A 26778-nucleotide genomic window follows, 5' to 3' on the forward strand; every position below is an offset into this window, starting at 1 on the left:
AGGCTATCGAGCGTGTACCCTACAATGAGTATTTGCAAGTTGAAAAATGCTGTTTCTCTTTTTCCGAGATCATCTTTTACAGATGGTGTAGTAAGCACAAGTAAAAGTTTCCGTAGTTGGGACACCTGCATGGACAACAAAGCATGTAAAATTATTGCAATTGTGGGTATCGTATTGGCTAGCATACTAGTAATTTGGCTAATCGGAGGACTACTGACATGTTTCAGACAGGGGGTAACAGGTATTGGCCAGTTCGTTTGTTGGTGCTGTCATTGTTCTGGTAACCAAAATAGGAATAACGGAATGCCCGTAAATGAGGGCTTTAATAGAGTCAATATGGGTGCGGTACCTCCTTCTACAGTTATCTACCAACCCATTCAACAACCTGAAAACGCATATTATAGAAACGATGCGAAACCCGACACATTTTATGATGAAGTTAAAACACCAAGTAATGAAGTTTATGAATTAGAAGAGGATTTCGATTTAGAGAAGCAAAGAGAAAAGACCAGAAGGAAACAAAGGAGACAGAGAAACAAAGAAGGACAAAGCCCTAGTAGAGTGGCGCCTCTAGTTTACGATGAAGATCCTACTGAAAATGATATTCCTCAGCCTCAATACGATGCAAGAGGCTCATTCATTCAAAACGCAAACAATACCAATACCAATAGCAATAGCAACACTAACCTCACCGGTCAACCCCCAATATTTGATATCAGCGATTACGGTGAAAACTATTACTATAATAACAATAACGCTCAGGGCAACAGCAACAATGCACACATCCCAGATCACAGGAGTCCGTACCCGACTGAAAGTCACCAACCATACCAAGGCTACAATCCAAACCAAAACCAGAATGGAAGATATTACTGAGGTGGAAACGGGTTGTCATACTGAAAATATGCAGAAATTAGGCGTATACGAGATAATTAAATGTACGTTACTAAACATCACACAAGTGGGGAATAGAAATTCTTCATGGGTCTATTCAAGAGCACTGATCTAATTTCGGATCGGTCAGGTTGCACCGCCTCTTCAGAAGGTGTAGCAAAAGGGCACAATAGGTGAAACGAAGACGGATCAAAGACAATCAAAGATACATTTACTTCTTATTTATAGATGTATAGCAAATAGATTTTTCTTCAAGATCCAATGTAATGACATTTTTATTTCAAAAAGACAGTTGAGTATTGATAAAGAACCAGAACTGCATCACATATTCTTGAAAAAAAAACCTGTTCCTTTTTGCCTTTCAACTTCATTTTCTAGTTTTATGTATTTTCCCCGAGATGCGCAGTAAACTCTAAATTCATTTTTGTAGTGAACCAGGTAAAGTAATACCATAAAAAAAAGTGGGTGAGAACACAACAAACGCTGTCAAGAGTACTAGCCGTTTACTGAGTTAATCCGCTCTGTAGCAAAGTTGCAGCCATGTCTTTTTTTGACATCGAAGCACAAACCTCAAAGAACAAGTCTCAACCAGAACCAGAATCCTCAACAAATCAGAAGACCAGAGAATTAAGCGATTTGATAGAAAGGTTCGCCGAACAATCACGAATACTGGAGAAGGAATGCACCAAAATAGGTTCCAAGAGGGACTCCAAGGAGTTGAGGTACATGATCGAGACAGAATTAATACCGAACTGCACTAGCCTCAGGGATAAGATCGAAGGCAATATCGTAATTCATCCAAATGGAAAACTCTCAGGTGACTTCAGGAACCTTAAGGCAAAAAACCAGTCCTTACAGCAATCGTATAATCAAAGAAAAAATTTGTACTCTTTGAAACCCGCTGTTCAACCGGCAACCTCCAGGGGAAGGAACGACGCTCACCCGCGAACCGAGGCCATACGACAAGATCCTGAGTCCAGCTATATCTCCATCAAAGTGAACGAACAGACTCCGTTGCTGCACGAAGAAGAACAGCACCAACTACAGCTGCAAGAAGAACAAGAACAAACACAAGAGCAACAAAAGCAACAACAGGGATTGTCCCAGGAAGAACTGGATTTCCAAACCATCATCCACCAAGAAAGATCCCAGCAAATAGGGCGCATCCATACGGCAGTGCAGGAGGTGAACGCCATTTTTCACCAGCTGGGCTCGCTGGTGAAAGAACAAGGCGAACAAGTGACCGATATAGACGAAAATATCTCGCACTTGCACGATAACATGCAAAACGCAAACAAGCAACTGACCAGAGCAGACCAACACCAAAGCCAACGGAATAAGTGTGGCAGGGTGACATTAATCATCGTTATCGTGATGTGCATGGTGGTGTTGCTTGCCGTATTAAGCTAGCAGCCCTTGCGATGAACAAGCATCCAAGACAGACTTTTACCACACCAAACCTTAACTGTATACAAGATAGGAATACATATACATATAAATTTCTTTTCTTTTTACTCCCATCCACTCATTCATCTAAATCACGCACCACGCGTGTTTCTTCGTACTTAGTTTTCTTAACTTCAAAACGCATCGTACCAACGCTTTCCAGAGCACCTGCTCATTCATGCAGCCCAACCTATTATCTTTTTTAAAAGCTCGCCTGCCTCCAAAATGCAGGTGCTCCGATACCCTTTTTCTTTCTTTTTATTATTTATGCCGATCAGCGCTAACCTTTTTGCAACCCGTAGATCTCCATAAATTACGAATAACAACAGCCACCAAATAAACGCGCAGCACTGCAAAAAAGCAACCATTTTTTTTCTCTCCGTTAAGGTTGGCTACTTTCAGGGCCGTATTTAGACCAAAACCTTGAGCATACGAGGCCATACGAAGGAACGACCGCCAGAACCCTGAGAAACACACAACTCATCCGGCTCGGATCGGCTCGGCCTGGTCTGTTCCGGTTCGGTCCGGTTGGGTTCGATTTGGTTCGGTTTGGTTTGGTCTGTGCACAGGGACAGGCACATTGTGCCTGTCCCGTGGAGTAGAACACGTGGGGTCATGTTGAGATGGAAGGAGGCGACGAAGGTGCTGGTAGAAAGATAATGCATGATTCTCTTTATTGAATTATGCACTTGTGAGCCACAGTTGAAGTCGCCCAAGGGTTTCGCGCATTCTACATGTTCCAAGAATGTGTGTATTGGTGTGGCGGCACCGGCCAGCCGGACCGCCCTCCCACAGCAACGCCCGCACCATTTCCCTATCCTCCGCTGCTGCAGCCAAAGTCGCGCACCGAGCACAGACGCACTTCAGAAAGAGGAACAAGGTTGCCGCGGATGCTTCGGGAAGTAATCCCCGGGCCGGGCCGCCAGAAGAGCAGGCAGCAAACCCGATCACAGCGAGTTTTTGCGTCGCAGCAGGGCAGGCGCAAAAAGAAATGAGGGAAAAGAAAAAAATACAATTGTCGATAATCCTTTTCTTTGGATGACACGTATATATGACGTCGTGGTTTCGTGCATCTTCAAGCAAATCGGWGTCGGAGATAACTCTCTATGTTATGTAAATAAATTCTTGATAAGTGCTGAAACGAGGAGAGAGGTGTGAAGTCCTAGTAACTACATTCATAGCGTACTACCGCATCATATTGCATCACATCGTGCATAATCTAGCTTGTAGCCTCAGCCACTATTTGCACCTCATCAAGCAAGTCCGACGATTACATTGGAAACAAATAGGCAAGCCACGGAGCACTGAACAGAGAAGTGGACAGATCTTCACGTTAGCGGTAACTTTATATATAGAATCATTGAAAGTCTTTTTCTTAGATAACAGGGAAGGAGACGTCTACGAAGAAAGACAACAAAAAAACAATAAATAAGTCACGGCACATGCTAGATGGCGAGTGTTCCGAGCTTATGCGACATACTGATACCGCTAGAAAAGAGTGACCACAAAGCTCACTCAATTCAGCTTCGAAAGGGCCCTCACGAGGGTGTCCGCTCTCCGTACACTGTACAGAGGTTTTATAAATTTTTGAAGAAGGCACATTGCGAGGAAAATCTGGAGTTTTTTGAAAAGGCCCACCAGTTTCTCCAATTGAAACAGAGCGGTAAAGTCAACGAGAAAAATCTCTTGGCAATTTGGAACAAGTCATTGTACATTAAGTTTATCGCCGTCGACTCTCCAAAGGAATGTAACTTCTCGCAGGACACCAGAGAGGTGTTTGAAAAGTGCTATGCCAACAACAAGGTGCCCGCTGACGTGGACGTGCTGAGTGCCATTACTCACATCATGAGTCTACTAATGGACGGGTACCATCGATTTGTGAATTTCGTAAGCCAGGAAGATTACTATACGCAATCCACTGGCGGTAGCGGCTGTGCGCCGGAACAAGAACTTAAAAATAGCTCTATTGTCTCTTTGTCGGCGCTAGGCGAAGAAAAGGTGCCACGAGTAAGGAAACACAATGGAGGAAAACCTAACCGAACCGGAGCGGCGATGGTCTTCCAGGAGACTTCTACAAACACAGCCGCTGAATCACAGAGCAGCTGCGCTTCTCGCCCAAGCGAATCCACGTCCTCCACCAGCACTGACAGTAACAGCACCATTTGCCCCAATATCACCAATAAACGTCTCAAAAAAACCCACAATTCCAGTTTTTTCAACTCGGGAAAGGACCTACTGCAAAGATTAAGCTTTGTGAAAAAACGCAAGTCTTTCAAACAATCTTCAACTTCGTACAACAACCATATTAGAAACCACCTGAAAAGAGCTAAGCAGTCATCCACAATAACAACATCGTCGTCGCCCTCATCGTTTCCCCCCACAGCAACGGGACTGAACGAAAAAAGCGTTGAAAATGGCTTTAAAAAGCTTAACCTACAGGACACTGCTTAATCATGATAAAAATTTGAAAAAATAGCAACAACAGGAAATTTACTTCTCCTGGCATTGGTTCACCCCGCTTCATTTCATTTCACTTCACTTCACTTCATTAGATTGCACTTCACCCCGTCTCATCTCATCTCATTTCATTGCTCAATTCAATTTGATTGTAACTTTAATTTTTAATTATTATTTTGTACATTACACACTGCATATGTTTTTTCACAAGCATTTCCAAAAAAAAAAAAGGAACACTTGGCATACTTTAGACAATACTCACATTATCAATACGTACCTCTTTGTATAATAATGCCTTCTCGGGATGCCATATGGCACTTTTTACACGGTATATTGTATCTCTTTTAGTGCCGTGCTTTTGTTGCTAAGGCCCGGTAACGGCCGCAAATGAATGATTCATACTTTCATTTTTTTTCATTTTTCGGGAACTGAATAAAAAAAAAAATCAAAAAAATGAGTAGCATAATAGTTCAATTCAATTGCAACTTGATACAATCAGTGTAACTTTTATACAAACTGTTCATTTCACAGATTTGGTGTGCTCAACTCGAGATTCTCTTTCTTTATAATCCATAGCCATCTATTTCTTAGGATAAATAAACATTCTCACCACACTACCGTGCAGCCACTTGACCATGGTAAAACATTCATTCATAGCGCTAGCTGAACAAGCTAGCAAACTAAGAAAATCCATTCTACCTGTAAAGTTAACTTACAAGAACATGCTAAGGGACCCATCCGAAAAATATAAGGCATTCGTCCCACCAAAGATGACCAAAAGGATCTGGCCAGATAAAACAATTCAAAAGGCCCCACGTTGGTTATCCACCGACTTGAGAGACGGTAACCAAGCTTTGCCAGACCCAATGTCTGTGGCTCAAAAAAAAGAGTATTTCCATAAACTGATCAATATTGGTTTCAAAGAAATAGAGGTTTCCTTCCCATCTGCATCTCAAACTGATTTCGATTTCACCAGGTACGCCGTGGAGAACGCTCCAGACGATGTTAGCATCCAATGTCTTGTTCAATCCAGAGAGCATTTGATCAAGAGAACTGTCGAGGCATTGTCCGGTGCCAAGAGGGCCACCATACATACCTATTTGGCTACAAGCGACATGTTCCGCGAAATCGTGTTCAACATGTCCAGAGAGGAAGCCATTTCCAAAGCCGTCGAGGCCACCAAACTGGTCAGGAAACTAACTAAGGATGACCCTTCACAACAAGCTACCCGTTGGACATATGAATTCTCCCCTGAATGTTTCAGTGATACTCCTGGTGAATTTGCCGTTGAGATTTGTGAAGCTGTCAAAAAAGCTTGGGAGCCTACACAGGAAAATCCAATCATTTTCAACCTGCCTGCCACCGTGGAAGTAGCCTCACCAAACGTTTATGCTGACCAAATCGAATACTTCTCTACTCATATCACCGAACGTGAAAAAGTTTGTATTGCTACGCATTGTCATAATGATCGTGGTTGTGGTGTCGCAGCCACTGAGTTAGGTCTCCTCGCCGGTGCCGATCGTGTTGAAGGTTGTCTCTTTGGTAATGGTGAACGTACAGGTAACGTTGACCTGGTTACCGTGGCCATGAATATGTATACTCATGGTGTTCCACCTAATTTGGATTTCTCAGATCTAACCACGATCTCAGAAATTGTCCAACGTTGTAACAAGATCCCAATTTCTCCAAGAGCACCATACGGAGGTGACTTGGTTGTCTCCGCCTTCTCTGGCTCCCATCAAGATGCAATTAAGAAGGGATTTGCCATTCAAAGCAAGAAACAAGCCCAAGGTGAAACTCAATGGAGAATCCCATACTTGCCATTAGATCCAAAGGATATTGGCCGTGATTACGAAGCTGTCATCAGAGTCAACTCTCAATCCGGTAAGGGTGGTGCTGCCTGGGTTATTATGAGGTCCCTAGGATTGGATGTTCCAAGATCGATGCAAGTTGATTTCTCTAACACTCTTCAAAAAAATGCAGATGCCTTAGGAAGGGAATTAAAGTCCGAAGAAATCACAAAACTATTTAAAGAAACTTACAACTACAATAACAATGAACACATATACGTCACTTTGTTAAACTACGAAGTGAAGAAATTAAACTCTGAACGTAGGGCCTTAGTTGGTCAAGTCGAAGTGAATGACAAAGTTGTTGATATCGAAGGTTACGGTAACGGTCCGATCTCTTCCCTGATGGATGCATTATCCAACTTATTAAATGTTAAATTGAGTGTTGAAAACTACTCCGAACACTCCCTAGGTTCTGGTTCCGCCACTCAAGCCGCATCGTTCATAAACCTTTCCTATATAAGGAAAAATGATCATGCTACCACTAACATGTGGGGTATTGGTGTATCTGAGGACACTGGAGATGCTTCTGTCAGAGCCGTCTTTGCTACGGTGAATAACATCATTCATTCCGGCGACGTTTTATTACCAGAACAATAGAAAGCAATAATTTAGACTTATAGATATTAATGTATATATTTATTTAAAAAGACGCTATTCGCGTTTTTCACTCACACTTAAACAATCACTTTGAGAACAGGTCATGATTGAACACATTGAGATACTCTATCACTTTACTTTAGTACTTTTTGAGTTTTTGCTTTCGTTTACAGTTTTTCGTTATGGTTTTTTTTCATGTTACTTTTTCCTTGTGAAACATTCTGACCCAGAACACCGCCTAACCTGTAATGGATCTCAATAGGGATTTTTCGAGGACTGGTGGAACTGTTGAGTAAGACAGTCACAACTTGGAATTGTGATTGTTTACACAGTTAATATTTAACAAATCAGTGAAGAAGCTAGCAGTGCCACAAGAGGAAGCTTTACAAAAAATTGGAGAGTGTTCTTAAATATAGAATTTTTAAATTTCCCATTACCTCGCAAAATGATTATCTTTGTTTCAGAAGAGCCTGAAAGAAGGTTAGCCATTGTGTCCAACTCATTTGCTCTTGTTCTTAAACCAGTGGGAAAAAAACTATCAGATAAACCCCTTTGTGCTATTGAACTTCTTCAAAAGGACGATTTGAAAAAATACGGTTTCAAAAGACTGACCTCGCATGAGATCTTTGGTGTCATCGGTCTAATCGAAGTTAATGGCCTGTTGTTTGTAGGTGCTATCACTGGTAAGTCGAAAGTTGCACAGCCATGTCCAGGAGAGACAGTGAACAAAATTTTTGCCGTTGATTTCTTCTGTTTGAATGATAACAGCTGGGACTTTATTGATGTCGACTCCTCAGGCTATCCTGTACAACCTGAGACCGCTTCTACGGAATACCAAGAAGCTTTGCCCAAACACCCATGTTACGAATTGAAGAAGCTATTATCTAACGGGTCCTTCTATTACAGTTCAGATTTTGATTTGACATCTACCTTACAACACCGTGGATTTGGCCAACACTCATTGAGTACGGATACCTATGAAGAAGAATATATGTGGAACTCTTTTCTAATGCAAGAAATGATAACCTACAGAGACCACTTGGATATTAATTTGAAACAAGTCTTGGATGATGAAGGGTTTTTAACTACCGTTATTCGCGGATTTGCAGAGACGTTTGTCTCTTATGTTAAAAAATTGAAAGTTGCCGTTACCATTATCTCGAAACAAAGTTGGAAAAGAGCAGGAACAAGATTTAATGCACGTGGTGTTGATGACGAAGCAAATGTTGCTAATTTTGTGGAAACAGAATTCATAATGTACTCCAGCCAATACTGTTATGCATTTACACAAATCAGAGGCAGTATACCTGTGTTCTGGGAACAAGGCACCTCTCTGATCAACCCGAGGGTACAAATTACTAGATCATTTGAAGCTACTCAGCCAGTGTTTGACAAGCACATTATGAAGTCAGTAGAAAAATACGGCCCCGTTCACGTTGTCAACCTGTTATCAACAAAATCTTCAGAAATAGAACTTTCAAAGCGATACAAAGAGCATCTAACGCACTCAAAAAAGTTGAATTTCAATAAAGATGTATTCTTAACAGAGTTCGATTTTCACAAAGAGACTTCTCAGGAAGGGTTTTCCGGTGTTAGGAAAGTTATTCCACTAATAATGGACTCTCTTCTTTCATCTGGCTATTACTCCTATGATGTCCGAGAAAGAAAAAATATATCCGAGCAACACGGTATATTTAGAACTAATTGTTTAGATTGTTTGGATAGGACAAATTTAGCTCAGCAGGTCATTTCGTTAGCTGCTTTAAGAACTTTTCTAGAAGATTTTAGATTGATTAGTTCAAACTCCTTCATTGATGACGATGATTTCGTTTCCAAGCACAATACCCTCTGGGCGGACCACGGTGATCAGGTCTCCCAAATATATACTGGTACCAATGCTTTAAAGTCTTCATTTTCAAGAAAGGGTAAGATGTCACTTGCCGGGGCCTTATCAGACGCAACAAAGTCTGTCAGCAGAATATATATCAACAACTTTATGGATAAGGAAAAGCAGCAGAATATTGATACTTTGTTGGGAAGGTTACCATACCAGAAAGCAGTACAATTATATGATCCTGTGAATGAATACGTCAGCACCAAGCTACAGAGCATGTCTGATAAATTTACATCCTCCTCGAACATCAGCTTGCTAATAGGTTCTTATAATGTTAATGGGACCACCAAAAAAGCAGATTTGTCAAAGTGGTTATTTCCGATAGGCGAAAAATTCAAACCAGACATCGTTGTGTTAGGTCTTCAAGAAGTTATAGAATTATCTGCTGGATCGATTTTAAATGCGGATTACTCGAAGAGTTCATTTTGGGAAAGTTTAGTTGGTGACTGTTTAAATCAGTATGAAGACAAGTACCTATTGTTGAGAGTAGAGCAAATGACATCTTTATTGATCTTATTTTTTGTTAAAGCAGATAAAGCCAAATACGTAAAGCAGGTAGAAGGGGCTACCAAAAAGACAGGTTTTAGAGGTATGGCCGGAAACAAAGGTGCTGTATCCATTAGATTTGAGTATGGTGCCACTTCATTTTGTTTTATCAACTCTCATCTTGCAGCAGGTGCCACAAATATCGAAGAACGTCGTAGTGATTACGAAAGTATTGTCAGAGGCATTACATTTACAAGAACTAAAATGATTCCTCATCACGACTCTATATTCTGGTTAGGCGACATGAACTATAGAATAAATTTACCGAACGAAGACGTTAGAAGGGAACTTTACAACYAAGAAGAGGGATATATCGAAAAACTGTTGCATTTTGACCAGCTCACTCAAGGAATAAATGCCGGTAATGTCTTTAAAGGGTTTAAAGAACCAACATTAAAATTCCGTCCAACATATAAGTATGACCCAGGTACGGATACTTATGATTCTTCTGAAAAGGAAAGAACACCATCATGGACGGATAGAATCATTTACAAAGGGGAAAACTTACTTCCTTTATCTTATTCGGATGCTCCTCTAATGACGAGCGATCACCGCCCGGTCTATGCGGCATATAGAGCGAAAATAACTTTTATTGACAATAAAGAGAGACTGTCCCTCAAGAAGCGTTTATTTACTGAATATAAACAAGAGCACCCAGAAGAGCCAGGTTCTTTGATATCAGAACTTCTCAATCTTGATATAGATGACAAGAGCACCGATAGGCTTGGAAGCCCTTCCGAAGCCTCTTTACTGGATATTGACCCGATATCAACACAACCTACAGCGTCCAGCTCCGCTTCTCCATCATCTGTTTCTTTAACATCAGCTTCGCTACAATCCATCAGAACTCAAGATAATAACCAGACGCCCACTTCTGTCAAAAAACCAATATTACGTCCCCCTCCTCCACCTGCTCATAAATCTGTGTCACCACCTGCTTCTGCAACAGTAGAGGGAAAGGCAATACCACCACAGGCCTCATCAGCCCCAATATCATCTCCAGGAAATATTATACAAGAGAACAAACCGTTGGCACAAAATAGACGAATCCCGCCTCCTGGATTTAGCCAAAATATTTTAACTCCAAAAAGTACGAGTAATTTGGCCTCACCTGCGTCATCTAAAATTGATCTAAATAACAACGTGGTAGAAACTACGCATCCGACGCAAGCTACAAGACAACTGACTCCTACATCATCATTTTCAATATCGATGGATGCGAATAATCAGTCCAAGGGCTTACAATCTAATGAAGCTTCCATTAAACCGGAGACAAAAGCCAAACTGAACCACATGACTTTAGATTCATGGCAACCATTAACTCCTAAATAATGGCAGATTCTTTTTTAGTATGAAAGTTTATGTATTGTATAATTTCAGGATTTCAGGGGTTTATTTTGCATCACAACCGTCTCTTACCTAACCATTATGTATGGATATAAGATAACCGATTTACCAGAGTTAGTTTGTATGGTGATTCAGATATGCCAAAGTCGAGACTAATATCCGCTGTTTTTATTCAATAGTAGAAGAGACTGAGTTTATAACGGCTGACTGTCCGGGTCAAAGCTGGAAAAAATTGAGAAGTATAATAAGCTATAAATCAAAGGTTTGTTGGCGGGAAGAGATTCTTTAAATCAAAAGGAAAACGAATAACAGCAGTTTTTAGTTTCGGTAGTAATAGCAGCACCTTTTTCTGGCGTAGTCTTCGTTTCGCTATAGTAGTACGTTTTTTCCGCAAGCAATTACCATGGTAGTGAACACAATATACATCGCAAGGCACGGATATAGGTCCAATTGGCTCCCCGAAGGCCCATACCCAGACCCACTTACAGGAATTGACAGCGATGTCCCTTTGGCAGAACATGGCGTTCACCAGGCTAAAGAACTGGCGCATTACCTCTTATCATTGGACAACCAACCAGAAGCAGTTTTCACTTCTCCGTTTTATAGATGTCTTCAAACAACACAGCCGGTAGCTAAATTGTTAGAAATTCCTGTTTATTTAGAAAGAGGTATTGGTGAATGGTATAGACCAGACAGGAAACCTGTCATTCCAGTGCCAGCTGGTTATGAGATATTAAGTAGATTTTTCCCAGGTATCATCAGCTCAGAATGGGAATCCACTTTAATACCTTGTGAAAAGGGTGAGACTGAGCAGGAGATGTACGAAAGGTGTAAAACTTTTTGGCCTTTATTCATTGAACATGTAGAAAAAGAGTATCCAAACGTCGAATGTATTTTATTGGTCACACATGCTGCATCAAAAATTGCCCTTGGTATGAGCTTGCTGGGGTTCGCTAATCCACGAATGTCATTAGATGAAAACGGTAATATAATAAGAAGTGGTAGTTGCTCCTTAGATAAATATGAAGTTCTCAGGAAAAGCTACGATACTACAGGAGAAGTTGACAATCAAGACCAAACCGCTTTGTCGTACATTCCGTTTAGTGATAGAAAATGGGTTCTAACTATGAATGGAAACACTGAATTTTTGAGTGGAGGCGAGGAAATGAATTGGAGTTTTGATTGTGTTGTTGAGGCTGGATCTGATGCTGATATCAAAAGTAGACAAGAGACAAAGAAAACGAGTTCACCGGTACCAGAAATGGGTGAAAATCCCGAATTGGAAACTGTCTACATCAGCGTTGATATACCTAGCGACAGCTATAAAGAGAAAACTGAAATAATGAATAGCGCAATTCTGCAATATTCCGGTTTAGACACTGATGCTCCACTGTTCAGGATTGGAGATAAGCTGTATGAGGGAAGTTGGGAGAGACTGGTTGGCACTGAACTTGCGTTCCCAAATGCTGCACACATACATAAAAAAACAGTCAGCTTACTGGCATCTACTGAAGGCAATAAGTCTGTAACGATTAATCAAAATACAGAGTTGTCTGCTAATAGCGACTCAGACGCACCTAAACAGGAAAACGATGCTACAGTACCGAATTCAACTAACGAAGACGATAATCGCTTGGAAGATAAAGAAAAAATCCAACCCGAGAAGATTTATAGAATAAAAGAACGAATCGTACTAAGTAATGTCCGCCCTATGTAGCAAATATTTTGTAAAATAAATCACCTTTTCATAAATGCTAGTGCCCTTCGCTTATTTATTTGTCTTTCATATTTTGTAAGGCGAAAAGCGTGGAGGGATATAAAGGTATAATACAATCAAATTAAACGAAAAGAAAGGATGGCGTTCCGACAGGCTGATCAAACGCGATGTCCACTGATAGCCAATTACCATCTGGCATAATAGATTCTCTATGTTTGAAGTATGACATTATTTTGGCTAGCTCTTCTCCCCGAAGATATGAAATCTTACATGATATAATGGGAATCACTGATTTAAAAACAATGGTTTCTACATTCGAAGAAGACCTTGATAAAACCAAATACTCTATAGACCCAATTGGATATGTTCGGGATACCAGCTGGTGCAAAGCGCAAAGCATTATTGAAATTTTGACTGACTACGAGAACGAGGAAACATATCAAATGGGCAAACCCAAGCTCATTGTATGTGCGGATACAATCATTATAGACAAAGACGGAAAGATCTATGAGAAGCCTAAGACGAAAGAAGTTCAAACGAGATTCTTAATGAAGTTTTGCTATGAAGATGACGAACCTGTTAACGTTGTCACAGCTGTGACCTTGATAAAATGGTACAGTAAGGAGAATTTTGAATTGGTACCATTTCAAGATGAGACCAAGGTATACTTCGATAACAAGGTTCCATTAGAAGTATTGAAAGAGTACGTAAAGAGCGGAGATGGTCTTAACGTTGGTGGCGGATTCAAGATACAAGGACGGAGTGCTATATTTATTGAGAAAATTGAAGGTGATTATTATAACGTAGTTGGGCTGCCCCTTAACAAGACATTCAAAGGTCTCTATGCGGAGGCTAGTGTAGTATAATTTTTTTTCCTAGATGTTCCGTTCATTTTGTTGTTCTTTACAACCTAGGAAAGATAACAACGATCCGTATTAGTCTTCTTAACGAATAGATGTGCTACATATTCATGCGGGTTCTTACTTCCTAAACGTATGTATATTTCGCTAATTAGAAGTAGATTATATAGCTGTAATACGCAACATGGTAGTCCAAGTTTTCGCGCATTTTTATACTTTTCTTTTTTTCATTTTTCAACTTGAAAAATGTCACTTTCTTTTGTTTGTTTATATTATTGTACATTAAACATACCTTCTTCGAAACTAGAATATCGACGAGGCATTGATCCATGAGATAGAACCGTCACAGTATTGCGTTGAAATTTATCAAACAGAAAAAGTTAACAGTCGATTAATGAACTTCTCAAGTATCTTCAAGTCCATTTCTAACTTCCAATTTCCATACACCATCCAGGAAACTGCCACCAATGAAACAGCTCTCTGGCAATCTTTTGATGGAATAAGGAAGGCAGATTCATTGCCCGTGACTGCTTTTAAAGCCAAAAGGACACCAGAAAACGCATCTTTGATCTTGAATGCTGTACACAAGGCCAAAATTTTAAAGATTCCAGGGCTTTGTACTGTGTTAGAAACATTCGATTCAGATCCTCAATCTACATTCATTGTTACTGAACGAGTTATTCCGTTTCCTTGGGATGATCTGAGCTGCTTATCCCAAAACAAATTTGGTATCGAACTAGGAATATCACAGTTATTAACAACTTTGGGATTTTTGAACAAATTTGTTCTTGGTACACTCTCGAAAGATTCGGTATATATCAATGGTAAGGGAGAGTGGGTATTGTTTGGACTAGAACTCTTTGCAAGCAAGGAGGGTTTAAGTGCTTTTGAGTTTGCTAGCAAAGCTAGAACATATTACCAACTTCATGGCTCACAACTGCCTAGTGAGGATCCAAATACGATTGATTCAATGAAATTGGGTTTCTTGATAAAGGATCTTATGGGTCCTTCTTCTCTTCCAAAGGATTGGGTGGTTCATGTTAATATGATCCTAGAAGGAAGGGCCACGATCGAGAGCTTCACAAAGAGGCTAGAAAATACAGAAACTTGGCGTTCTAATCCTTTGATAAACTTCTATCAAGATTTGAAGGAATTGCATATAAAGGACCCACGTGGAAAATTGACTGTAATGTCAAATTTAGAAAATCTGTACTTGGAGTCAAGAGAGATTTTTCGCAACCTGACACCTGGGATGATCGAAAATTTCATTATTCCAGAGCTATGTGATATCATAAAATTGTTGATATCACAAAGCATGGCTAGCACCAGCAGTAATGTGGCCACAGACTTCAACGCATCACATAAACTTGTACCATTCCTAGCAATAATCTTGGATTTGACTTCAGAAACCAACACTTTCCCAGTTGGATTCAACGATCTTATTACCCAAAGTTTCAAACTAACTGATAGACAAGTAAGATTTCTTCTATTGATATATCTACCTAAACTAATAGAACCATTGGGTAAGTCAGAGGTCTCCGGTAAAATATACCCACATTTCAGTCAGGGTTTAACAGATTCTGATGCCACCCTCAGGTTGCAAACATTAAAGACAATACCATGCATTGTACCATGCTTGACTGAGAGACAGCTGAACAATGAGCTGCTGAGATTTCTTGCGAAGACACAGGTTGATTCCGATATCGAAATTCGAACATGGACTGTCATCATCATAAGCAAAATTTCGACAATACTATCGACTTCTGTTGGTAATCGTTCGAATATCTTGGCTACAGCATTTACTAAGTCTTTGAAAGATCCCCAAGTGAAACCGAGATTGGCCGCACTTTATGGGTTAGAGAAATCAATCGAGTTGTTTGATGTGAATACCATCGCCAACAAAATCTTAACGGTTATTGCTCCTGGTTTGTTGGATAAAAGCCCCTTGGTAAGAGATAAAGCAAAAATGTTATTTGAAATGTATCTGAGCAAACTGGAGAAAGAGGCCCAACTGATTCAAGCTAGCGACGATTCTAGCGATTCAAGAGACATGAAGGAAATTGACTTTGACACCTACGGTTGTGACGAAGAAGATTTAAATAAGGAAGATAATCTCCTCGCCGCACAGTTTTTGAACAATTTACGCTTGAACTCGCCCTTGGCGATATTGCCAAATAGTGCCGCTGACAGCGAAGTCGAATCCACTTGGGATGACAATGGGTGGGGTGAAAACGGTGATACTAACGATTCCATGACAAACGGCAGAACGAAAGCATCTCCCAAGTCAACCAGTCGTATGGCCACAGCAACCACAAACACACAAGAGGTCTCTGGGAAACCAGTTAAAGTTAACAAGAGCTGGAATGAAGAATTGAACGATAACGACTGGTTGCAGGACGAAAGCGATCCATGGAATGTGCCTGAGGATCGTCCAAAACCACAGGTCTCGGTTTTAGGGAAAAAAGTGGCACCTAGTGTAAAGCTTTCAATCAAGAAGAAGAAAACGACGATTTTAGCGCCAAGAGGCGGCAGAACCAATGTCACCACCACTGCTACTGCTTCTAAAGCTTCCACATCAAACAAAACAACAAGAAGCGAATTCAGCAGTGCCCACAACCAAACAACAAAGAAAGCCAGTGCAGATAGTTGGGATGATGGTGCAGATGCAGACCCTTGGGATACGGACTGGTGATCCCAAGCCTTATATAGTCTTACATATGGTAGAAAGATGTATCTTAGCTCTTCTTTGTTATTCAAAAGGCCCACGACCGTGCCCCGCGATTTCTCCGTTGGGAAGTGGAGGAAAAAGGAAGGGTCCCTTTAATTCATGTAGTGAATGAAGCATATGGTAAAAACAGTCATCACAGAATAACTTTACAGCACCATGGATGGGCCCAAACAGGAACTAATTGGGAACAACACTGGACATTCGAGCAATACACGTCTGACAGATCCGGATACTGAAAAACTACTAGCCATGCCTCCTCCATCTGCGCAGTTTCTGAGCAGTTCGCAAACGGGACAAAATCAAAATCAAAACCACGCATTAGGCCATGCTGAGGAGCAGCGCCAGGACCATGGACAGGGACCGACCCCTGCTCAGAACCAAGGCCAACAGCAACAATCACACCTACAACAGCAACAACCAAGAAACGAGTCTATTTCATATTACACGAATTTCAACCAGCCACGATACTCTACAGATGCGTCGATTACTTCATTTTTGAACATATCTGACAACGTAGCAGGTACCGGAGCACCCAGTACTGGTGGCACATTTTCGAATCTTCCACGGCTTTCTACCTCCAGTACTCATCAAGCGCCAGACCTGTCTCAGATCGGACGCGGCTTTTCCATTGTAAACAACCTTTTTCCACAACAACTTCAGCAGCAACATCTACAACAACAATTGCAGCAACAACAACAACAACAACAACCACAGCAGCAACCTCCATTCAAAACACCTTCTTTTTCTACGGGATTAACGGGAAATTCTTCCCAATTCCAGTTTCTACAAAAAAGTGATGGTTCTTCTCAACCAACTTCCAAGAGAAACTCTGTTTATCTTGGACCCAATGATGGAGCTGATTTTGAATTTTTTAACATGCAGCAATCACAACAATCGCAGTTTCAGCCTAGTAGTAGGAGAGAATCAAATGCAATGAGACCCCCACTTTTAATACCAACTACTAACGCTAAAATTCAATCGAGCGGCTCTAATGCTAACGGAAATATAAACGTAAACGCTGATTACGATTCATTTTTCAACGGCAATACAAACAGCAATAGCAGCAATCCTAACCAGAATCCATATTTTCTAAGTTCAAGAAATAATTCCATGAAGTTTAATCCAGAAGATTTTGATTTCCAGTTCAAAAGGCGGAATTCTTCAGTTAGAGGTACTTTAGATCATGGTAACCAGAACGCCTTCATACCTGAGTCAAGACTAAACTCTCTTACTGTTAGCAGCAAACCCAGCAATGGTCCCGCTGCCAATAGTGATACTATTATCGATAACACAAACGACAGCAAAAGCAACGAAATCACTAATGAAGATGGAAATAATAACAATAATACCAACATGAAGCACGATGATAATGATAATGATGACAGTAGTATTAATCCTACATCCAGTACTAATATCCCAAACCAAGATGACCACAACCTTGTTTCCGCCAATAATGCAAGCAATAGCAGAAAAGACTTAAAGGAAATAGAACAGAGACTTCGAAAACATTTAAACGATGAGGATAGTTACTCGAGTACGATAGCAAGACCATTAGATAAAAATTCTGAAATAGTTGAAAATAATGAAAGATTGGACCAACATGTGGATGAATCCAGTATGCAAACGGACGTGAACAAAAAAATGAAAAAAGATGAGTCTGCCGTATTCATTAAGAATGAGGTGCCCCGCAACGATTCATCAATAACAAAAGGGAACCCAGTATCGGACGAAAGCGCATCAATAATTCACTTTTCTGGCAAAGAACCTCCAATGACTGACATGGCCTCAATAAGTGATGAACCGGCTAACCTGATAGGGGCCACAAAAGTCGATCAATTAATGTTAATCATTCAAGCAAGGAAGAAAGGATTTACTGAAAAGGTGAACACTACACAAGATGGCGACTTATTGTTCAACCAGACAATGGACATATTACCACCCAAAAATGAACTAGTGGGGGGTGTAGAAAAACCAAAAGGGGTACACAATACACGGACTATTAAGAAACACGAATGTCCTTATTGCCATCGACTTTTCTCACAAGCAACACATTTGGAGGTTCACGTACGTTCTCATATAGGGTACAAACCATTCGCTTGTGATTATTGTGGTAAGCGTTTTACCCAAGGCGGAAATTTAAGAACACATGAGCGATTGCATACTGGTGAGAAGCCATATTCATGTGATATTTGCGATAAAAAGTTTTCGAGAAAAGGGAACTTAGCTGCGCATTTAGTTACTCATCAAAAATTGAAACCTTTTGTTTGCAAGTTAGAAAACTGTGATAAGACCTTCACTCAATTAGGTAATATGAAAGCTCATCAAAATAGATTTCATAAAGAAACTTTGAATGCTTTAACAGCCAAATTAGCTGATATGAATCCATCCGAAAATATTCCACATGAGGAACGACAACTATTGGAATACTTTGCATCCATTTATAAAAATTCAAACAGAGGAATCAAAGGTAGGGGAAAAGGTGTAGGAACGAAAAAATCAACAATCTCCTCACCAGAAAGCCATTCTGCAAGCATAATTCTGAGTGCTAATACGAATGCTAATAATGCTATTACTGCTGAGAGCACTGATAATATTAATAACCCAGAAGGCAACATCGAGAGCAACAATAACAATTCGGGCTCGAATACCTTAATTTCACCTACTCAAAAAGATATGGGAACCCTACAATCCCAATATGTTCACAGCAACTTCAACAATTCTATGAACAGCTCAAACCCCTCTAATCAACCCATAATAAACTACAACTACACTACACTACCTCATTCTAGATTAGGAAGTAGCAGCTCCAGCAATACTAATAATAACAACAACAACAATCTTCCTGTTGCATCGGTAGGTCCTGCTCCAGGTGTTTTATTGGCGCCAGCCGCCAATAATGACTTTGGTTTTAACTTGGAACAGTCTACTGATAACGGGAGATCTCAACAAGAACAAGTCAGATTTAAGAACATCAACTACAAGAGCTAATACAGTTTAGCAACGATTCCATTATTGTTTCGCTGTAGTTAACTCAGTGTTTTTAATACCTCTATCGGATAGTCATAATAATCGAAAGATATTCCGTAGAGTTGAAACTAAAGACTATTTTTTTTTTTTTTTCACATAGTGGACTCTGCACTCCCACCTTTTTTTTGCAGTTTTTTTCTGCCTTTTTTCCCTTTTTTATCTACTTTTTCTCAAAGGTTCACTTTTAATCGACGGTTTTTTTATTATATGTATATATAGATGTATATATAATGTGTAATATTCCAAGTATATTTACTTTGGGTCTATACTTTCAACTTATGTATTCTTTTATTGATAATATTTCTTACAATCAACAAGCATCACATCAATATGTCTTTTGTTTATGCGTACACTTTTTTTTTTCGCGTTTCGTGCTTCATTAAGACATGTGAAAAATCCTTAATATAATAATTAGATAGATAGCCTGCACTGTTGAGTAACAGGTGTTGTGATTTATTATATTGAGTTCACTAGCGGCCTAAATTGCTGTTCTATTGCCGTTGGATAGGTTGAGGTGTCAAACATTCTTTTTCGATTTCCAGCATTTCGCTAGCTCAAGCATTTACACCAATCTTACGGGTGCCCCTTAAGCTCATTTATCTCTATTATCTGATTAGATCGTAAATCGTATAGATAGAATCAAGACCACACTATCGTTGCGGAAATTTTATAATCACTCAAATGAAGGCCACTTTATTGTTGAAGGCACATTTGTCTTCTGTTAGCTATACAACCAAAAAATCATTCCAAAAACAACTTGATCGCTCACCGTATACAGCCTTCCAATACTTCTTCCAAATTGAAGTCCAGAAATTACACAACGTCTCAAAGTACGACGATATTACAAATTACGTAAAAGGCAACAGTAATTTTAAAAGATTTACAAGAAATGAATGGGACAACATGTCATTGACCAAGAAGAGGCTGTACTATGCATCATTTTGCCAGTCTATGAACATTGATGTTTGGAATGTCAGTAAAGTTGAACTCGCCAAAAGGCTAGAGATTCCTATACCAGCGATGAGTGAATACTTGTTTTTTAGAAACAAGTTCAAGTTGAAGTTTGACTCTCACTGGAGCGCTTTGAAACCTAATAACTATAAGGGTCACTCGAAACCATCTACCGCTAAAAAAAATGTTACAGAACCATACTCAAGAAGCCGCACCATCACATCTATGAACAATACGAAACCTCGGAAACGGTTGGTCGCGATGAAGAGAATTTCTTGTTCAGAGAACTTTCCAAATGGTCAGTCTCATGACGCTCAGAAGCATCTTTATGACTACATGAAAAGGTTTCAGCTAATGTGTAAAGAATGCCGGTATGCTTGGAACGAAAAGGTTGACTATAACCAAAAATTGGAAATAAGAAAGAAATTACAGCTATGGAGGTTGAAATTTGAGGAGATGATGGATAATGAAATACAAATATTGCAAAACAACATGGATACTATGTCAAAATTTGGACACAGAAGCGAAGCATACTTCTTAACGTCGGATCCTGATACAAATGCATTACCAAATAATATTCTTCCCATGGCGTTTTTGCCAAAAAAAAAATAACAATAAGAACAGACTTTCAGGAGCATCTATAAACATTCATTAACCACTTCACTATTACAAGAAGCAATACGTATGTTTATGTACAGTTCTATAATAATAAAGTGATATTTTGAAAATGATTTTTGGTGTGCATATATATACGTTATATCTATAAACGAGAACGTTCGGGGCTTTATTGTGACATTGTTATTTGAACATGGAAACTGACTCCCTTAGGAAAAGTTGTTTTAGGTCGCTCTGTAGGCCTATCGATAAAAGATGCCAAACAGATGACCTCTTCAGAGGAATAACCCAATGAAGATAACACGCCTCTAATAATACCCACAGGTATTTCTAAAAAGGGTTCGATCATCTTTAATTCCTCGTCTTTTGCTTCTTCACTTAAAGAGAATGATTGGATAGGTCGATAGTCATAGTCAAGGAGATAGAAAGTTCCTCTATGGTTTGTTTTCAAATTGTCAATCTGCCTACCGAATATTTGTTTCCAGACGTCTCTACACACGAACTTCATTATTAATAAAAGGTCCATTTCTTTGAATTGTAAATTGGGATTGTTAGAAAATATCAAAAGTTCTGACAGCTTTGATCCAATCTGGAACCCCATATTCCTCAGCCTTGCTAGAACTCTTTCCCTTTCCACTTCTTCTGCTTTATACAATTCATTTATCAAATTGTGTGAAGACATGATGTCTACAGTATGATTTTCCTCTATTTTCAATTTCTTCATCATGCTGTTGATATTACCGTTTTCCGAAGCCACATTGCTTTCAGAACTAACAATATCACCTGATAACTGTTTTTCGATTCCCATTGCCATTGGAACCATCTCATTTAACAGCATCTGGTAAGCCGATTGACTTATTTTCGGTAATGAGTTTTCGAAGATTTGATATTGCTGCTGTGCTCTTTGCTGCTCTGTCAGCGAACTTTGTGGTACAGATTGAGAACCTTCTACATTGTTATTATGTGTCGATGACATATTCACTTCTATTCTTCAACGTTTGTTCCCCTTTCGGTCGACCTCTTTTATAGTAGGAGTTTTTTGGTTTATATTGATTGGTAAGAGGTAAACCAAACTTCGATGATTGACGTTTTTTCATAAAATGTCGGCGCGAGCACTCTGAAAAATATACCAGTTTACAAAGGTAATGCAAAGTTGCTTTCTCAAGATCAATTTTTGTTGATGATTGTTAAACATTTTGTTTTTACATAAATACGTTTAATGACTTTGATAGAAAAATAATACAAATGCTATAAAAAAGGTGTCTAGATTACACTAGTTAGCTTTCAAAGCTGCTTCATTGGACAAACTTTCAAACAAACATGGCTTTGGCATCAAGTCTTTTTCAGAAATGTTGGTACCTTTGATGACTTTGAATGAACCGGTACCGATTGACATAGTTTGACCCAAAATGATACATTCAGAAACACCTTCGACAGCATCCTTTTTCATATAAAAGGCGGCGTCGAATAAATGATCTGTTGTCTTTTCAAAGGAGGCTAACTGTAAAACAGAATCTCTCATTTTACTCAAACCAAATCTTGTAATACCTAGAACTTCACCTTTATATGTCATCACATCACCCAGCAATTGAATGTGACGTGGGTCGACACTCATACCGTGATTACTCATAGTATAGTTGATTTCCCTAACGATACTGTATCTTGCAGCTTCAATACCAAGGACGGAAAAAACTTCCAAAATATGATTAGTTGTAGTCTTAGAACCAATAACACCGTCTGTGCACATGACATCTCGCAGTCCGTAACCTTCTACTAACAGTTCTCTTTTGCCGTCATCGCGAATATTAATAACCGCACGGGATATGTCAGCTAAACCTTTCACAACAACATCAGGTAGAGCACGACGTAGCTGTTGCATTCTGTAGAAAACGTCATTTTCACTTGGTTCTTTCGCTGACGTAGATATGGACTTTGCTTTGTATCCCTCTGGGAACACGTTAATTGCGATTTTGTCTTTCCCAATAATATTGACATCAGGCGCCTGTATTTTTAGCTTGGAAGCTCTGGTTATTGCAACTGCGATATCTTCTATCGTCAATTCCAATTGCAGTTTGTCAATGGTGCCTAAATCGATACGCACCTGGATAAATGATAAGTTATCTTTGTAAACATCTTGGACGTAATAGGCAACATCGGATAACAATGTCTTCTCCACTCTACCTTTAACAACTCTGGCAGCTCTTTCATCGTTATCATTGACTAGTACGGCATTGATAATAGGAGTAGAAATAACCTTAGAAGCATTAATAATTTCCTTAATACGAGGCACACCTAACGTGACATTCATGGAAGCAACACCAGCGAAATGAAAAGTCTTTAATGTCATTTGCGTACCTGGCTCACCGATGGATTGAGCGCCAATGGCACCAATGGCAGTACCTGGCTCAAGCCTAGCTTTACGGTATTTGAAAAGGGCAATCTCCAAAAACTTTTTCACCGATTGTTCACTAATTCTATATAGTTGGCTCACAGAAGTTCTAACATTTTGTGGAACGGCTTCATCTGGATCCATACCTTGTAATTCTGTAGGTGGAGCATCCACTAATTCTAGCATTCCTCTAGATTTTCTTAAATTAGCCAAAGCAGTGGCTTTCAGGTTAATATACTCCCTTAGTGAACGGTAAAAATCTCTTTCGGCATCATACTGGTCGACATGTTCTGCTTTGTCCTTGTCTTCGTCCTTAACCAAAAATCCTCTGTTATCATATCTAACTAGTCTGTCTTCTAGTGGCATCAATATTTTGTTTGCGGTATTCATAATGGCGTATGGTAATAAACCTTCATCTTGGTTATTAAAAGTAATATTGTATGCGTGGTCCCAACTTCTATTGAAATTCACTGGTTGAGCGTTGCCTTCCATTTCTAGTGGATCCAAACCATCCCCACCATATGTAAACTGGACAATACCATTGGCTGAGGTCCTGACTGTGTTATCATATTGACAGGATAAATCTTCTAAAGATTTCATTAATCTACGAGACATGTAACCAGTCTCTGCGGTTTTGACAGCTGTATCGACTAAACCTTCACGACCGGAAATGGCATGAAACAGAAATTCTGGAGGAGATAAACCTGAAAAGAAAGAATTCCTGACAAACCCTTTGGATTGTGGCGTTTTTGAATTCTTGGGAAAATGTGGTAAGGAACGATCTTGAAACCCATCAGGAACACGGTTACCAGAAATAATTTGTTGACCCACAACAGCCACCATTTGTGACACATTTAATGTGGAACCTTTAGAACCACACGTCGCCATAATTAATGGCGCATTCCAATTATCCAATTCATTAATACACACATCACCGACTTCTTCTCTAACCTTTGATAAGAACCCACCAATCTTAGCTTCCAAAGTTTGTTCTTCATTACAACCAGGTTGCGTTTCTAATTCACCCTTATTGAATAAAGTGATTAACTCATCACACTTACGATACGCGATCTCTACCAGCTCTTCCTTCTTTTGCTTTAAATCATCTGCAGGTGTAACGTCATTAATACCAATAGAAAACCCCCTGTTACCCAAAAATCTTGCGCACAATTTTGCCATTCTATTCATGGCATTAGCGGCCTCTTGGGGACCATAGTCTCTTAGTATTGTATAGAACACAGAATGCTTTTTACCGTCACCTAAGACAGATTTATCCATTACCCCACTCAAAATTTGTGAACCTCTAATAACTACGAACCCATCATTTTGGGACATTTCACTCGGTAAGGATTTTGATTTTGGGGGAACAAAGACTTTGTTCTTTGCGTCTAGGTTAATAACAACTGGGGATTTATGACTCGGCTTTATCAGTAGTGAAAAAACTTGTTTACCAGTCCATAAATAATACGGCTTCATAATAGCAGGAGGTGGAATATCAAATTGTTCAATACCATCGGACATCATACACAACAATTGCGTCAACGTAGCACGGTCATAAAAGGAATCTTTATGCGATATCAAATATGAACCGGTAATAAAATCTTGGGTGGCCGCAATAATAGGCTCACCTGATTTAGGAGTCAAAAGATTATTTTTCACACCCATCAAATTGATAGCCTCCGCACGAGCCTCTTCAGTTTGTGGAACATGTAAATTCATTTCGTCACCATCAAAATCTGCGTTATAAGGTGTGCAAACACATTCATTTAGTCTAAAAGTTCTCCATGGACGAATCTTCGCGTAATGTGACAAAATCGATAGTCTATGTAGAGATGGTTGACGATTGAATAAAACCACATCACCGTCTTCCAAATGTCTTTCAATAACGTCACCAATTTGTAAATTTTTTGCCAGTTTCATACGATCACCGTACCTTAGGTTTCTTCTTGCATCTTCATTTTTTTTCAGTAAGTAATTAGCACCTGGATGAACATTGGGGCCATTTACAACTAATTCCTGTAATTTATGTCTGTTATATCTAGTGACCTTTTCTGGGTACGTTAAAACTTTTGCGACACGATCTGGGACGGCGACTTCGTCAATAGACAAGTTTGGATCTGGGGATATAACAGTTCTACCTGAAAAATCGACACGCTTACCAGATAAATTACCTCTAAATCTACCTTGTTTACCTTTCAGTCTTTGACAGAACCCTCTGATTGGTTTTACTTTCCCGCCTCCATTGGATGAACCTGGGAGCATAGCAGGATTGACCGAGTCTGAGTTGATGTACATAGCAACTGTTAGTTGTAAATAGTCCCAGTGCTCCATCATGTTATTGATGGAAATACCCTTGTCAAGACCGGCTTTGATCAAAGACGAAGTCCAAACTATTTCTGTCAGCTTTACGGTTAAGTCATCTTCATTAGAAGCTGGAGAATCTTGCATCATAACAGAGGGTCTAATACAAACTGGAGGTGCCGGTAAATATCTCCAAATGTAGGTTTCTGGTCTACCGGAGGGAACAGTGGCATCTATACCTAATAATTCACAATCTGCGGACTTGATTTGCTTGAAAAGATTTAAAGTTTTCAATGGATTTAGATCATCCATACAACGTTTGACATAACGTTCTAGTTCAGGGTTATGAGTAAGGACTTCTTTCCATTCGCCGACCCAAATATCCTTTTCTGGAGCAGATTTTTTACCTACCCAACGGAATGTATCATGAATGATTTTCAATGCGGCTGAACCAGCACCAGCAGCAGCTTTTTTCACGACACCGTTAAGAGCACCACAGTGCAGACATCTTCTCTGCTTCTTACATTGGTCAAGAATCTTCTTCAGAATACCCATACGTCTCAAATTATCCACGCCCGGACGACGTAATTCATGCAAGAATTTTCTTTTGTCTGTCTCTGATAATAGGATTGCAGAACAGTTTTTACAAATACCCTGCAGTATTTGTATAGTAGCCTTAAAGTACCCAATGTGGAAAACAGGTAGGGCCAATTTCAAATGGCCAAAATGACCATGGCACGACGCCAGATTACCGTGACAGGTGGTACATTCAAGACTAGAGGATGAAACACCCATTTTAGGGTCTAAGGCACCATTAGCCCTGGGAGCACGATCCTTCTCTAAATCGAAGAGATCCCTAGTAGAGACTTCCACCTCAGATTGGGCGACAATATCGGCAGCGCTTAGAGCGCTAAACTCCAGCCCTTTGATCCTCTTCGGAGTTTCACTAACGACGACTTCCTTCATCAAACTTATCGATACTGTTGGACACGTTTATGGTTCTTCAGAAAGTAGACAGGAATAAACAAAATCAAAAGATCAACGATGCAGCCAACTAGAAATAGATGTACAATTTAGTGCAGATGGAAAATAAAGGAAAGAAAAAAGTATCTTCTACAAACCAACAACTATCTAGCCACAACTAACCGAGCAACGT

At 39.7% G+C, this 26778-nt stretch overlaps 12 protein-coding genes across 12 annotated transcripts; 10 read left to right on the plus strand and 2 right to left on the minus strand.

Annotated features, from left to right (window-relative positions):
• Window positions 1-24: 24 nt before the first annotated feature.
• Window positions 25-876, plus strand: PIN2 (Pin2p; the record flags this gene model as incomplete). The annotated part of the gene is made up of 1 exon (XM_018367943.1): window positions 25-876. One exon carries the CDS (start codon window positions 25-27, stop codon window positions 874-876), a length of 852 nt encoding a protein of 283 aa, XP_018219325.1.
• Window positions 877-1434: 558 nt separating this feature from the next.
• VAM3 (SNAP receptor VAM3) lies at window positions 1435-2304 on the plus strand (the record flags this gene model as incomplete). The annotated part of the gene is made up of 1 exon (XM_018367944.1): window positions 1435-2304. The coding sequence occupies one exon, from the start codon at window positions 1435-1437 to the stop codon at window positions 2302-2304; it is 870 nt and encodes a 289-aa protein (XP_018219326.1).
• Window positions 2305-3789: 1485 nt separating this feature from the next.
• On the plus strand, window positions 3790-4791 carry RGS2 (GTPase-activating protein RGS2; the record flags this gene model as incomplete). Its single annotated transcript, XM_018367945.1, has 1 exon — window positions 3790-4791. The coding sequence occupies one exon, from the start codon at window positions 3790-3792 to the stop codon at window positions 4789-4791; it is 1002 nt and encodes a 333-aa protein (XP_018219327.1).
• Window positions 4792-5432: 641 nt separating this feature from the next.
• LEU9 (2-isopropylmalate synthase LEU9) lies at window positions 5433-7247 on the plus strand (the record flags this gene model as incomplete). The annotated part of the gene is made up of 1 exon (XM_018367946.1): window positions 5433-7247. The coding sequence occupies one exon, from the start codon at window positions 5433-5435 to the stop codon at window positions 7245-7247; it is 1815 nt and encodes a 604-aa protein (XP_018219328.1).
• Window positions 7248-7692: 445 nt separating this feature from the next.
• On the plus strand, window positions 7693-11019 carry INP53 (phosphatidylinositol-3-/phosphoinositide 5-phosphatase INP53; the record flags this gene model as incomplete). The annotated part of the gene is made up of 1 exon (XM_018367947.1): window positions 7693-11019. One exon carries the CDS (start codon window positions 7693-7695, stop codon window positions 11017-11019), a length of 3327 nt encoding a protein of 1108 aa, XP_018219329.1.
• Window positions 11020-11437: 418 nt separating this feature from the next.
• On the plus strand, window positions 11438-12751 carry TFC7 (transcription factor TFIIIC subunit TFC7; the record flags this gene model as incomplete). The annotated part of the gene is made up of 1 exon (XM_018367948.1): window positions 11438-12751. The coding sequence occupies one exon, from the start codon at window positions 11438-11440 to the stop codon at window positions 12749-12751; it is 1314 nt and encodes a 437-aa protein (XP_018219330.1).
• A 167-nt stretch (window positions 12752-12918) lies between these two features.
• On the plus strand, window positions 12919-13617 carry DI49_4947 (nucleotide diphosphatase; the record flags this gene model as incomplete). The annotated part of the gene is made up of 1 exon (XM_018367949.1): window positions 12919-13617. The coding sequence occupies one exon, from the start codon at window positions 12919-12921 to the stop codon at window positions 13615-13617; it is 699 nt and encodes a 232-aa protein (XP_018219331.1).
• Window positions 13618-14005: 388 nt separating this feature from the next.
• On the plus strand, window positions 14006-16303 carry CEX1 (COPI-interacting protein CEX1; the record flags this gene model as incomplete). Its single annotated transcript, XM_018367950.1, has 1 exon — window positions 14006-16303. One exon carries the CDS (start codon window positions 14006-14008, stop codon window positions 16301-16303), a length of 2298 nt encoding a protein of 765 aa, XP_018219332.1.
• A 192-nt stretch (window positions 16304-16495) lies between these two features.
• AZF1 (Azf1p) lies at window positions 16496-19327 on the plus strand (the record flags this gene model as incomplete). Its single annotated transcript, XM_018367951.1, has 1 exon — window positions 16496-19327. The coding sequence occupies one exon, from the start codon at window positions 16496-16498 to the stop codon at window positions 19325-19327; it is 2832 nt and encodes a 943-aa protein (XP_018219333.1).
• A 720-nt stretch (window positions 19328-20047) lies between these two features.
• CIM1 (mitochondrial HMG-box protein CIM1) lies at window positions 20048-20929 on the plus strand (the record flags this gene model as incomplete). The annotated part of the gene is made up of 1 exon (XM_018367952.1): window positions 20048-20929. One exon carries the CDS (start codon window positions 20048-20050, stop codon window positions 20927-20929), a length of 882 nt encoding a protein of 293 aa, XP_018219334.1.
• Window positions 20930-21101: 172 nt separating this feature from the next.
• TRS33 (Trs33p) lies at window positions 21102-21908 on the minus strand (the record flags this gene model as incomplete). Its single annotated transcript, XM_018367953.1, has 1 exon — window positions 21102-21908. The coding sequence occupies one exon, from the start codon at window positions 21906-21908 to the stop codon at window positions 21102-21104; it is 807 nt and encodes a 268-aa protein (XP_018219335.1).
• Window positions 21909-22205: 297 nt separating this feature from the next.
• RPO31 (DNA-directed RNA polymerase III core subunit RPO31) lies at window positions 22206-26588 on the minus strand (the record flags this gene model as incomplete). Its single annotated transcript, XM_018367954.1, has 1 exon — window positions 22206-26588. The coding sequence occupies one exon, from the start codon at window positions 26586-26588 to the stop codon at window positions 22206-22208; it is 4383 nt and encodes a 1460-aa protein (XP_018219336.1).
• Between the last annotated feature and the right edge of the window lie 190 nt (window positions 26589-26778).

Source organism: Saccharomyces eubayanus, chromosome VIII, assembly GCF_001298625.1.
Source record: "Saccharomyces eubayanus strain FM1318 chromosome VIII, whole genome shotgun sequence".
Classification (NCBI taxonomy): Eukaryota; Fungi; Ascomycota; class Saccharomycetes; order Saccharomycetales; family Saccharomycetaceae; genus Saccharomyces; species Saccharomyces eubayanus.